The sequence below is a fragment of the Coturnix japonica genome, chromosome 25 (assembly GCF_001577835.2).
Source record: "Coturnix japonica isolate 7356 chromosome 25, Coturnix japonica 2.1, whole genome shotgun sequence".
NCBI classification, from domain to species: domain Eukaryota; kingdom Metazoa; phylum Chordata; class Aves; order Galliformes; family Phasianidae; genus Coturnix; species Coturnix japonica.
The window spans coordinates 2,394,320-2,407,825 of record NC_029540.1 but is presented as its reverse complement, the minus strand read 5'-3'; the positions used below and the strand labels follow the sequence as shown (position 1 = coordinate 2,407,825).

General features: G+C 55.4%; 1 protein-coding gene across 1 annotated transcript; it reads right to left on the bottom strand.

The window, feature by feature from the left end:
• Positions 1–565: 565 nt before the first annotated feature.
• TUFT1 (tuftelin 1) lies at positions 566–13,374 on the bottom strand. The gene is made up of 12 exons (XM_015884697.2): positions 13,269–13,374; positions 9,935–10,009; positions 8,916–9,020; positions 8,570–8,656; positions 6,711–6,782; positions 5,768–5,881; positions 4,676–4,804; positions 3,860–3,954; positions 3,240–3,345; positions 2,794–2,877; positions 2,088–2,188; positions 566–1,686 (listed from the first exon to the last, which is right to left on the bottom strand). The coding sequence occupies exons 1-12, from the start codon at positions 13,338–13,340 to the stop codon at positions 1,632–1,634; spliced, it is 1,095 nt and encodes a 364-aa protein (XP_015740183.1). The 5' UTR covers positions 13,341–13,374; the 3' UTR covers positions 566–1,631.
• Between the last annotated feature and the right edge of the window lie 132 nt (positions 13,375–13,506).

Sequence of the window (13,506 nt, the reverse complement as noted above, 5' to 3'; positions counted from 1 at the left end):
GGGAGGCACCGGCACAGGCTGTGCAGGGATATATGGGCAGTGGGGCCAGCTCTGGAGCTGTATATGGCCTCAGCTCCCCATGGAGCCGTGGGGGTCCCCGTTCATCACGGAGGCCTTTAAAGGTCTCTTCCAACCCAGACTGTTCTGTGATCCTCTGAGCTCAACGATCAGCTGCAGCCCCACGGGGTGGTTGTGCTGGGAGGGTCCTCAAGGACTGAAGGGGATGGGACCAGACGGCCTTTAAAGGTCCCTCCACCCCCAACCACTCCACGAGGCCATGAAGACCACAGACTTGTGCCTTACATTCGCACCATGGCACTGGAACACGCTGCTCAGAGGGGCTGCGGGTACCATTGCCCTGGAGGTGCTCAAGACCAGGTGGATGGGACACTGGGCAGCCTGGTATTAGATATGGTAGTTGTAGCAGTAGTATAGTATTAGATATGGAGGTTGGTGGCCCTGCCTGTAAGCAGGGGGTTGGAACTTGATGATCCTTGGGGTCCCTTCCAACCCAAACCATTCTATGACTCTATGCTTAACACCCCGTATGAACAGAGCACAGGCAGACAGCTTAACACAGGTGTATTTTTGTATTAACAGATGCGAGGTGTACACACAGCACTCTGCCTCACCGCTCAGCACAGCAGCTCCTCCAGGTTGACCCAGGGACGCAGCGAGGAGCGGCCGGAGAAAGCAGGTTGGTATTTTCCAGTTCAAACATGGGCCAGGCAGTCCTCAAACACTCCCCTGGAGCCGGACAGCAGCAATCATGCCTGTCGCCACATCCTTGGAAGACACCAATAATTTATTGAAATAAATACAGGTACAAACCAAACCACCTCTGGGTTTAAACGAGAGGAACACCGGGCATGATTTCTCTACGCTCAATGAGAGGGACCGGGAGAAGGTTTGTGTCGATCCACTGATTGTGTTGCTGTGCCAATTGTGTCAGTTGTGCTGATCTGCAGATTGGATCTCAGCTCAATCCACCCACTCTGCCGACCACGTCGATCCAGCATTGAGTCCCCATGACTGCGCTGATTGTGCTGATCCACCACCTGTCTCAATTGTGTCAATCCACCAATTTTGGCCACAGGAGCCCTCGCCAGGTTCGGAGCAGCAGATATGCTGGAGATGGGAGTTGGAGGCTCCCAACTCATTGTGCTTCATTGTAGGAAGGAGTCCAGTTTCAAGAGGATTTCCTGCTTTGTAAGTGAATTTGTATTATTTTTTCAATAATTTAAACCCCGAGTCCACTTTGGCAAGCTACAATCTGAAGAGGCGGCTCCGCTTTGATGAGACCCTTCAGAAGCTGCTCGCACAGCAGCCCCGGCGAACCCAGGGCTGAGCAGGGAAGCGAGCCCAGCCCTGTAGCCCAGGAGCACTTCGTCTTCAGTGTCCCCACCAGCTCCAGGCTGGCATCCGTGGGACCCCAAGGGACAGCAGCGTGGGCACCTCGCAGCCCTCCTTCCTCTGCCAGCACCGCCCTGGCCGTGTCTGTCCTACGGGGCACAGCCCTCCGCCAGCAGCTCCAGGGCAGACGGAGCACAGAGGCCAGAGAACAGTCAAGCAGGGAAGTCTGGTCAAGGAGAATAAGGGGAGAGTCTTCATCTCACTCCAACCCTCGAAACTCATGTTTCCACCACTCGAATGAGAGGCAGCGGTTTGGGGCCCATCAGTCTTTTGCTGCAAGAGAGAAAGGATTTGTTCAGCTGGGTGGAACTGGGAGGAAGGTTGTGAGTGCTCCATCCCTGGAAGTGTACAGCAGGTTGAGTGGAATCCTGGGCAGCCTCATCTGGTGGACGGCATCCCTTACTGTGGCAGAAAGTTAGAATGAGATGACCTATGATGTCCCTTCCATCCCAACCCGTTCTATGATTCTACAAAAGCTGTGAGATTGGTGATCCCAGCACTGTCCTGTGAACGTTTCCCATAAATCATCTATATGGGGAACCTCTGTTCACCCTAAAGAGGAGCAGAAACAACATAGCACCTTCACGAAGGTAGAGGGAACAGCCCCAAGCCCTGCACCACCTGCCAGAGCCCCAAAATGAGATGTGGAGCCACGGGCTGAGCCCCAGACCTACCTGCTGACATACTCCGACTTGGAACGTGTTCTGGAGCTGTGGCCACCCCGGCTGACCTGCTTCTCAATCAGGTGCTCAATGCGGTCATGCATCTCCAGGTTCTGCAAGAGGTGGGAACCACAGTAAGCAAAGAGCAGCTGGCACTGATCTATGCTGTGAAATGTGGGGCTGCTCCAGCATCATGGGGCAGCTTAAGGAGACAGAAATCCAGCCCTATATGGGAGCTGCTGCCCAGAGGTGCCAGGGAGGACTTGGAATGTGGGAATCCTCAATTGTTCTCTGCCTTTTTGCTCAAACACTTTCCTCACGGCAAAACAAATCACCACAGAAGGAAGAAAATGCTTGAACTGCTGATGATAGCTCAGTGTTTCTCAAAAAAAAAAAAAAAAAAAGTTTGACACTTGCAATGATCCCAGAGGCTGGAATGCAGTTCTAATTTCTGACACGCATGCAGCGCTGCAAGCAAACTGGGCTCTGCTGCTAGAGAAATGTGTGAGGTGAAGTTACTTCAGACCCCACTGGAGCTCACAGCATCCCTGGTTTCACTGGGAGCTGCCACACCGCAGCCTTTGGTGACAACCAGGTGACACCACAAAGTGACACCGCCAGGGGACAGCTGTGCTGCTGCTGCCCTACCCAGAGCTCACTGTACCCAGCAGTGCCCTGATCCCAAAGCAGACCCCAAAATGACCCTGCTGGGACACACCTCAGCCTCCAGGTAGGCGACTTTCTCCTTCAGCTCCTGGATCATAGCGTCTTTGGCCTGAATCACTGTTTTGGAGTTCTGGAGCTGTAAGAGAACATTGATGGTGGCTTAAAAAAGAAAAACCTTTTCATGTGCTTATGGGTTATGCAGCATGGAGGAAGGAGGGCAGCTCAGCCAGCCTCACACCCACAACATTTACTCCACAATCTGCATAGAAAACAATTAAAAAAGCCTCAAATTAAGTCTGTGAATTCAGCCCTGGGTGAAGAAGCCTCTGTTTGCACCGTTTGAGCCTCTGCTCTTTCAGAGCCTTCTTATTACCTTCCCCAGGCGCCACTACCACCACGACAGTGCTGGATTTGTCACTGCCATGGGGCGGACACACAGGGCTCTGGGCCGTCCCTTTGCTCAGCCCCATACAGCCATGCTGAGCCCATCCCGCTCACCTGCTCGATCATCTGTCGGACTTTGCGCTGCTGGCTCTTCAACATGTCATCCAGGTGGTGGATCTTCTCCCGCAGCAAGGCCACCTCCTTCTCCAGCTTGGCCGACCTGGGAAGACACAATGGGAGAATCCAGCAGCTGTCAGACTCTGTCCCAGGAGGGCACAACCCCACTTCACCCCGCTCCTATCCCCCCCACAGCCATGCAGGTCTGAAATACTTTGACCCGACGAGGTGAGCAGAGACAGAGACAAACCCAATCCAAACAGGAGCCACAAAGCCTCCCGACGGCAGACTGTGGGGACACAGGAACATCAGGAAGAGTCAGCCCACAAACGAGGCCTTCCAGTAACGACTCGCTGCCAATTAACCCCCGCGGCACACGGATACTAACTGGGTGAAGCCAGCCCAGCACCCAGGGCAGAATGGCAGCCGCTAGAGGTCCCCGGCAGCGCCGGGCTGCACTGCGGGAGGTATTTGGGATGAGTCAGCTCATAGGGTGCTGTTTTGCAAGCCAGAGACGAGCACGCCCTGCACAGGAATGTGCAGTCATGCCCCGGCGCGCTGACACCCCGACCCGGCGGCGTGGGCTTGCTGCGGCGTTGGCAGAGGCTGAGCCTCACCGGTCCTGTTCGGCGAGCTTGTCACCTTCCACACTTCTCAGCCGTGCCAGCTCTGCTTCGCTGTCTTTCATCTTCTGCAGCAAAGTCCTGTGCTCCTGCAGCGGGGCGAGGGGCCGAGTTACACGCAGGGGAAACAAGTCGCAACAAATGCTGCCTGCCTCCTGAGCTGAACAGATGCAGCGCAGGCTGCTGCGGTGCCCGCGGGTTGTTTGCACCAGCCCTGCGCTTACACACGGGACAGACAGACAGACAAAGGCATCACAGAGCGACCGACAGCTGATAACCTACTCCTTCACCCTGGGATGCAGGGAGGCACAAAGCTTAAAGGGAGTTAATAAATAAGAGGGAAAGCAGCTTTGGTTTTTAGGGACCCTTCTGACCCAACGACTTTGTGATCCCGTGGTTCTGTGGTCTATAGGGTCCCTTCCAACACATACATTCTACAATTCTATGCTCTTCTGCTCCACTCTTGGGCCCACAAATGCAATCTCACACTGCTTCGTGCTGTACTGCACTGTTAGATTTATGAGTTTAATGCTACTATGAGCAGCCCACAGCTGGATAATTAACAACCCAGGCTGCAGGCTGTTAATGCCCCCACAAGAAGAACCAGGCAGCTGTCTAGACTGTGTGCTCATCTCTAGGATACCCAGCAGGAAGGCTTTGCACAGAACAACCAGATCTTCTAGACCCGGGGAATGCAAGCCTAAAGCAGGACCAGTCGGATGGAGCTGTTCCCAGCAACCAGCTCATAAGGGCTTTTGAGATAAGCCAAGCTGTGCACAGGGGCAGAACACAGGACCGTAGTGCTGGTACCTTCTCCATCCCCGCCAGCAGCCTCTGCATTTCGTCCACCTGCAGCTCCTTCTCCACCACGTTCCTCTCTGCTCTCCGCAGGGCACAGCTCGTCTGCTCTGCCTCCTCCCGGTACCGTGACACCGTCCTCTACAAAGGGACAGAGAGCCCTCAGTGCCCACCCAGCACAGCCCCAGAGCCCTGCTGTGCTCTGGGGTCTTGGCTGGAGGGTTTTGCTGAAGACAAGCAGCCTGGCATGCTTCCGAGAGAGGTTCTTCGCCAAGCTCCTCAGCTTCAAAGCACTTCAAAGGAGTGAGTGCCGAAATGCTTTTGCAAGAAACACACCTCCAACATAAGCAACATGTTTGTTCTGAGCCGCGTGCGGTGCAGGACCATCCATGGGCTCCTCCTGCTCTGAACCAACCCTGAGAGCCAGCACCAATGCTTGGAGTGGGGGAGGGACAAATGTGCCCCATGCATCCCCACAGTGTGGGAACTGGGCTCCAACAAGGCAAGTGCAGAACGCTTGAAGATCCCCAAACCCTTCCCCAATGCTTCTGTCCAGGCTGAGAGCCCACAGCTGGCATCACACCCAACCAAAAATGCCAAAAAGATCCTGCATGCCACCACGGACACGTGGCTTCCTGCACAGAATGACCAGGACATGTGTCACCACTGATGTCCCCGCACTGGAAGATGTGGTCACTGCTCCAGGCCATGTCCCCAGTTCCATTCCTAAACAACTTCAGGGCAGGCCCTGAGCTCCTGGGACCAGTTTGGACTGTGGGACAGGATGGGAGACGGGACGTCACAGGAACACATCCTGAGGGGACCACACAGCACAGCAGCTGTGCCAGCACAACTCAGCAGAGGGAAGGTGTCACATGGAGGTGACAGAGGCCATTGGTGATAGTGTCACAGCCCGTGTCCTGACCCATCCCAAGGAAGGGGGCAGAGGCTGCAGAGGCACCAAACTCTAGAGAACAGGAGCCAGGGCACAGCACTGCATGGATAGGACAACTATATACGCTGATGGGAGAGCTGCCAGTGCCTTCCAAAACAAAAACAAACAAAGAATCCCAATCTGAATGGGGAAGTGCCCAATGCACTCACCTCGAGGTCCTTCTTCTCTAACTGATGGCATTTCTCAGCCTCCTGCAGCCTCGTGAACAGTCTCTTCACTGTCTGCCGCATCTTCTCTACATCATCTCCTGAACAATCCTCATCCTGCAGGAACATTAATGGGGGAGGCTCAGCATCAAGGAGGTGCCCAAGGAATCCCCTCAGCTCCCACACCTCGCTCCAGCCTCCAGCCCTTGAAGCAACATGCCCTGCCCCCGAGAGAATCAGGTGGAGTGGAACCTGATGGGGATCACCAAGGACAGTGTAGGATTCTGCACCTGGGGAGGAAATTCACAACATCAGTGCAGATTGGGGGCTGCTGGAAAGGGGCTCTGCAGAGAAGGACCTGGTCAACCAGAAGGACTGGTTGACCAACAGTTGACCAATGGTTGACCATGAGCCAGAAGCATGCCCTGGTGTCCAAGAAGACTAGTGGTGTCCTGGTTGGCCAACAGTTGATCAACAGAGAGTTAACAGCTGACCCTGGATCACAGCAGTGTGTTTTCATGGCCAAGTGTCCTGGTTGACCAACAGTTGTCCATAAGCCAGCGGTGTGCCCTGGTGGCCAAGAAAGCCATTGGTTCTCTGGGGTGCACTGTGCAGAGCAGGACCAGCAGGGCAGGGTGATACTCCTCTCTTCTGCTCTGCCCTGGGGAGGGCACAGCTGGAGCACTGAGCCCAGTGCTGGGCTCCCCAGTTCCAGGCAGACAGGGAACTGCTGGAGAGAGCCGTATGGAGGCTGCAGGGATGGTGGAAGCAACTCCTTCCAATCCCAATGGTTCTATGACTTTTATTGTTCTGGGCAGTACTCAGTCCTGTCACTGATAAAACCCTACTGCAAGAGCTTGCGAGAGACAAAGCAGAAGGGCCTGACCCTTTCCTGAGGACAGAAAACTAAAGCCACACAAAGCTGACATCCCTCTGTTCCACCTACCTGCTCCTCCCAAGGCTCAGTGCGGAACCTCTCAGGGTGCAGCCAGCTCCCATTCTGCTCCTCCAGCACCACCTGCGTGGGACAAGCAGCACCAACCCTATCATACCAACGTCACAGCCACGCACACCCAACACAGCCCCGCAGCAATCCTGGCCCCATTTCTGGCAGAGAAGCATGCAGAGCGCGCGTGATACCAATGCGTCCCACGTCCTGACTTCTTACCCACTTGTATAGGTTTCCCATGTTACTTGTGTCTTCTCAGACATAACGTCTGATTTTGAGGTTGTCTTTCGTGGAGCCACAGCCTGGACTCGATGATCCTTATGGGTCCTGTCCAACTTGGGATTTCTATGAGTTGGACTCAGTGATCCTTATGTGTCCCTTTCAACTTTGGATTTCTAACAGTTGGACATGATGGTCCTTATGGGTCTCATCCAACTTGGGATACTCTATGATTCTATGAGTGTTGCCAAGTGGGTGCTACAAGCACCATAACCTATAAGGCCCCTTTTATCACTTTGTGGATCCAAAGGTGACATTTTTTGTTTGTTTTACAAAGCACCTGTCAATCAGCACCGAAGACACACTCCCATTACCTGTGTGTGCTCTTCATCTCCTTGTTTGCTCTCAAGTTTACTACTTAAGTCTTCCTGCAGTTTCTTCTAAACACTTCTAGCTTGGCAAAGGCAAATCAATTTAGCTCAACCCACAGCGTCCTTCAACCCCAAAGAAACCAAATGAGGATGCGGGGGCCACCCAGCACCGACCCGTGACCCATCGCATCCCTACACTGCATGCTATGGAAGCTCTGCTGCAAGGGCACCATCCTCACCCAGCAGCTTTCTCACACTCATGGGCAGAAGTAACCCAAAAGAGAGCAACAATGGGGAGGATTTTTCCTGCGTTACTCATCGATCACACCTTTGAAGTGCTGGGAAGACCCTTGTTCCTCCCCGCAGGACTCTGACATGCACAGTCTTGATGTGCAGCTCCCCAAATTAGTCAGAGAAAGTGAGCAGGGCAGTACTGTGCAGGCTTTGCCCCAGCCCTTCACAAAGAAAAGCATTCCGATGGCACAGAAGCGTGGCTTCAGCCCTTCCCCCATAAAGCACTGCTTGGTTTTGGGGCTGGAGGTGCTGAGCTCCATGCCCCAGTCACACAACACTCAGTTATAGAACTGCAGCCCCTCTTGGTTTAGCAGCTGGGGAGGGTGCAGTGGGGCAGAAGGCAGCCCATCTCCTCTGCTCCATCCCCTCAACACCGCAGCTACCACCATGGCTCACAGCTTGAGCTAATTCTTGTCTCTTCATGCATGGGATTACAGCTGTCCCGGGGCTAGCAGAGAAATTCAGCACAGTACATGAGAGCAAACCCAAATTTAACCCTCTCCTTTTTTTATGTTTTTTTTTTTCTTCATTTTTTCCCCCCAGTTTTTGGCCAAGTCATACTGCCCAGAACCACCAAACAACCACATCTGTGTCTTGCAAGCTCTCCGCTTCCCCAGCAGCTGTATCCCAGCAGGAGCAGAGGAAGGGTTAATGGGCCCAGAGCTCATCAACGAGTTTACTTTGGGAGATGAGACATTCCAAAGAAACTGCCTTTTAACGAGAGGCACCGCCGCACCCAGGCACGCAGGGGACAGCCTTGGGGGAAAGTCATCGCGCAATTCTCTTCAAATTCAGTCCATATAGCAGAGCAATTAGTCAGGCTGAATTAATTTATGGTGCTTGATTAGACAACTGCCCTGTACGGGCAAGTCAACAAACTGGAGGGTTAAGCCAGTTTGCCAGCATGGCACGGCACAGCTCGGCACAGCATGGTGTGGCAATGCAACCTGAGCCCCTGGGGGTCTTGGATACCTCCTGGATGTGCCGAACTTCACTCTTCAGCTGGCTGACGTGCTCCTCATGATTCGCACTGCCCTCAGCCCTCGCCTTCAGGTAGACCTGAAAGAGAGAAATGTCGGTGCCAACCCCATAGCACTGACCCCACAGCACTGACCCCAGCCGCTCTGATGCATTCCACACATTCCCACTTCACCATTCACAAAGCAAGTAATGCTTTGTTGAATGCCAACAACTGCCCTTCCTCTTCCAACACTCTCTTTCCCCACCATGTTCAGAAAACAATGGGTACCTCTCAGCCTCCAATACCATATTTTTCCCCCCAATTTTCTTACTGCTGAACACAGCCCCGGGAACCCACCTTGATGATCTCCTCGTCACCGTCGTTGGACTTGATGCGCTCGGATGCCAGCGCGTGGCCATTGCTTGATCTGTTGGCCACCATGGCGAAGGCTTTTCCCACTGGCTGCGAGACACAAAGAGCAGAGCTCTGGGACCAGCCTGGCTGGAACAGCTCGCCCAACGCTAGGCAAATCAGTACTGTGTGCTGCAGCAAAGCAGTGCAGCACTGTGCACAGCCAAGGAGCTGACACTAAAATGCTGAATGCATCAGGAGCTGCACTTCCAGCTCACAGAGCTTCCATGGGATGGAACAATCTATAGGATGGATCACTTTCCCTGTAAGACAGGCTGAGAGCTGGGGCTGTGCAGCCCAGAGAGGGGAAGGCTCTGGGGAGAGCTGAGAGCAGCGTTCAGTATCTAAAGCACTGTAAGAGAGACAGGAATGACTCTTCAGCAGAGCATGTGTGTGACAGGACAAGGGGAGGAGGCTTCCAACTAAAAGAGGGAGACAGGCAGGGTAGAAAGAAGAAGGTTTTTATGAGAAGGGCGTTGAGGCACTGGCACAGGTTTTACAGGGACATGTGGGCAGTGGTACTGATTCTGGAGACACCCAAGGTAAGGCTAATGGGCTGTGAGCACTGAAGGAGCTGCAGGTGTCCCCATTTATCACAAGGGGGTTGGACCAGGTGGGCTTTGAAGGTCTTTTCCAACTCAAACAATTCTGTGATCCTCTGACCTTAATGACCAGCCACAGCACCACGGGATAGTTGGGTTGGAAGGAGCCCTACAGATCACCTCCAGAACCATAAGACCAAATAAGTGGTTTGTGTTGAGGGAACCTTGTCCCTGTTCATCACAGAGGGATGGGACCAGATGGCCTTTAAGGGCCCCCTCCAATTCAAACCACAGATCTGTGACCCCCTAAGGAACAGCCCCTTCCCCACAGCTGCTCACAAGCCCCCCTTCTCAGCCCCCCTTGCACCCGGACACACACACACGCCAACCCATCGTGGTGTCCCTGTGCTGATGGCAGCGCACCTTCTGCTTCACCTGCTCGCGCCGCTCACCCGGGAGCTCATTCGGCAGCATCAGCCTCAGCACCTTCACGCTCTCCTGGAACAAGAGGGTGGGATTCAGCTCAGAGCCACCTGGCACAGTTGGGAAGCTGCAGCACTCAGAACAACACCCGACTCCAACTGAGTGAGTTATCGCACAGCAATGACATCCACCCATTGGCCCATTGGAGCTCAGAGGAGCCAAGAAGGAGGAAGTGAGAAGGAGCAACCACTGGACTCAGTACACAGCCACCACACCAGGGACCCTTCCAGAGAAGAGCAAAGCAGCTCAGGTTCTCCTCCTCTGCCCTCTGCACACAGATAGAGCCAGATCAACCCCTCAGAGCTGAGCGGAGGGACAGTAGCCATTAGCAGCACCACTGCTTGCCCAAACCCTTCCCAGCTTTTCAGCATGTGCACTCTGATGATGCTCAGCACAAAGGACGCAGAACACTGTAAAGCAGCTCACAATACCCAAACTGCCCCATTTTGGCCCCCCAAACCCATCCCACACTGACCTCACCAGCTCCAGAGCCACTCATGCTCCCGGCAACCCTGCAGCAGACTGCAGTGCTCTGGGGCCGCTCAGCACCCCGCACCCAGTCCCATTGGTGCCCGCCCCACACCACGCCTGGCCACGTCACCCTCGGAGCAGCGCCAAAGGATTGTGCCGCTCCGCTTCCAAGCACTCTGCACCGCCCAAGTCTCAACAAGCCGTGGGTTTGTTTCCAAAATATTGGGTGTACGCTGCTCTCGCTTTGCCTGGGCTCCTGGGAGAGGAGCTTCCTCCTGTGGGGACCCCCTTCGTTCCGCCCCCCACAAAGCACTGACTGCTCAACCCCACAACTCCTTCTCCAGGGAAGGTTTTCCTATGGAAGAAGCAAGAAGGGCAAAGTGGTTGGAAAAAATGCCAAGCTCGACATGCAGCACACACAGCACCCACAGCACTCATTGTGGTGGTGAGGTCAGAAGAGCGCCCGCGGTTTTATAGGGCAGGGAAGCGGCTCACGGCAGCACCCAGATGCAAAGCATCCCCGCATCTCTCCATGGACATAGGAAGCAAACAGGAATCACTGAGCCACGGGATCACAGCACAGATGGGTTGGGAGGGACCCCATAGCTAACAGAATGATGCAATTATAGAATGGTTTGGGTTGGAAGGGACCCTACAGACTGCAGAACAACGGGGTCACAGGGCAGTTAGTTGGAAGTGAGCTCAGAGATGGTGAAATCACAGCATTATCTGAGCGAAGGGATCCCGGCAGCCACCCCACGTGGCCCCACTCGCAGCGTTGTTTACAACCGGAGGATCCCACGCTGGCCCCATAAGCCCACGCGAGGGTGGGGTGCTGCCAATGCTCCAAAGGGAATCCCGCTCCCGGGGAAGATGTGCCGCGATAAGCGAGGAGCACAACGCCGATTTCCATCACCGCCTTCAGAGCGACACGGCAGTCAGCAGGAGGGTGCTTTGGTCGCGACAGAACCCCGTTCTGGGTCAATCCAGCACCGGGGTGATGCAAACACAGCACAGCGAGGAGCCACAGGTGGGCTCTGCAGCCCCAGTGCTGTGTGCCACAGATGGAGTATTGGATGGGAGTTGTAGGGCGCTCCGGTGCAGCCAGTCTCTGCCTGCACTGCTCCTTCCCTACAGCACCGAAGTGGTGGCTTTTGAGGATGCCCTGGAGGGGCTGTGAGGCACAAACCCCTTTGTAAGGGGATGCTGGGTGGTCATGGTGCACACTGGAGGTGCTGCTGAGCCCAACACATCACTGTCTGCTCCCTGAGCTCCGCCGTGCTCCCACACAGCATCCCGGGGCTCTGTGCTCACTGCTGTCCCCACAGCACCTCGGTCTGTGATCAAACCTGGTGCAAATGGGGGCTGCCATCCCCATGGGTTGGGTTTCAGTCGGAAGCGCTGTGCTGTGGCCCCATGCCAGCTCAAATCGTCCAGTACAGAACCCCACAACAGGAAGGCAGCAGATTTGGGTATTTCCCACAGGAGGAAGAGTGCTAATGGGGCACCTCGTGCTCAGCTCATGCTTGGACAGAACCCAAACCCCACACGGTGCCCGCTCCCCCCACTGCACTGCAGTCAGCCAATGCTGGTGGTGCAGATCTCAGCACACCGCAAGCTCACTGGGACCCAAAGCTCTCCACAAATCCACACCTCTTGTTTGGGACCAAACACCCCCAAAAGAGAAGATCCCCCCACAAGAGGCCGTTCCATACAACAGGCAATTTCCTTATAAATTAAGTCAAGCAATTCCAATGAGGCCAACTCTCCAAAAGACCATTTTTCAACCTTTTGGCACTTTTCTCACTCCCAAACTCAACACAGCCCTATGGGGCTGATGAACACCGTGCGTCCCATCCCAGTGCTCGGCAGGAACAGGCCAGACCTGACCTGGGGGCCATCACCAGCAGTAATTAGCAACGAGCTCCAGAGATGCCCGGCGTGACACAGGCGCTTATCACCCTAACAACCCATTAACAAAACGAGCCCAACGCCGCCGCCGCTCCTTATAAGGCCGGGAGGAGGCTGCGGGAATTGGGGCTGAGTCACCCGGTGGGGCCGGGCACGGGGACGCCACGGTGCCCCAAAAACTGACGGAAAGCTGTGGGGTGAGCGGCGCCCGTCAGCCCCACAGCGGAGCTTCACCCCACGCTGGGATGGAGCCGCGGTGTTGGGACACTGCCAGCCCCACCCGGAGCCCTTCCGCAACTGCCTGCAATGGGGAAAAGTGAGCGATAGGGGAGGGAAAACACTGGCTGGTTCTGTAAGCAATGAGTAATCCCAAAACACGAGCCGGGAACGGGGCCTCTCGACGGGAGCACACGGCCGTGAGCTTAAAGAATGCAGCACCAATGACGGACGGGGAGGGCTGGGGGTCACCAGGACCCCCACAGATCCGATGGGGTTCCAATAGCACTGCACAGCTCAGGAGCTGCTCCTCTATCCCCATCCACTCAGCTCCATTCGTCCCCTGGCACCAGCGCTTCAGATGTGGGGACACAGGGATGGGAGTGTGGGGAGGGGGACCACAGGCGTAGGAACACAGGAAAGGGATACAGGCAGAGGGCACGGAGCGGCACCCAGCGCACCCAAGCCAGGTTATGCTGCCCCACAGCCATGGGGCAGAACCTGGTCACCCCAAAGCCTCATCCACCCCAAAACCACATCCCAAAACTCTATCCCATCCCATTTCCCCATCTCACGCCCCCCTGACCCTACCACCACCACCCCCCCCCCAACGCTGTGGGGAGCCCCATAACTAAGGGAAGGGCTGAGGGGCTACCCGGAGGTGGTCCCCACTCACCGGGCTCTCTCCGTGGGGCCGCACGTCCAGAACCGCACACCACCCCCGAACTCCATTCATGGCCCCGTTCATGGCCCCAACTGCGGCCCCGCACCGCACACCGCCCTTATATACGGCCCAACCCCTCCTGGCCACGCCCCCTCATTGCATAGGCCACGCCCATACTGACCACGCCCATTCATACAAAGCGCTCCGTATCCGCCACGAAGCCACGCCCCTTTCGCCATGACCACGCCCA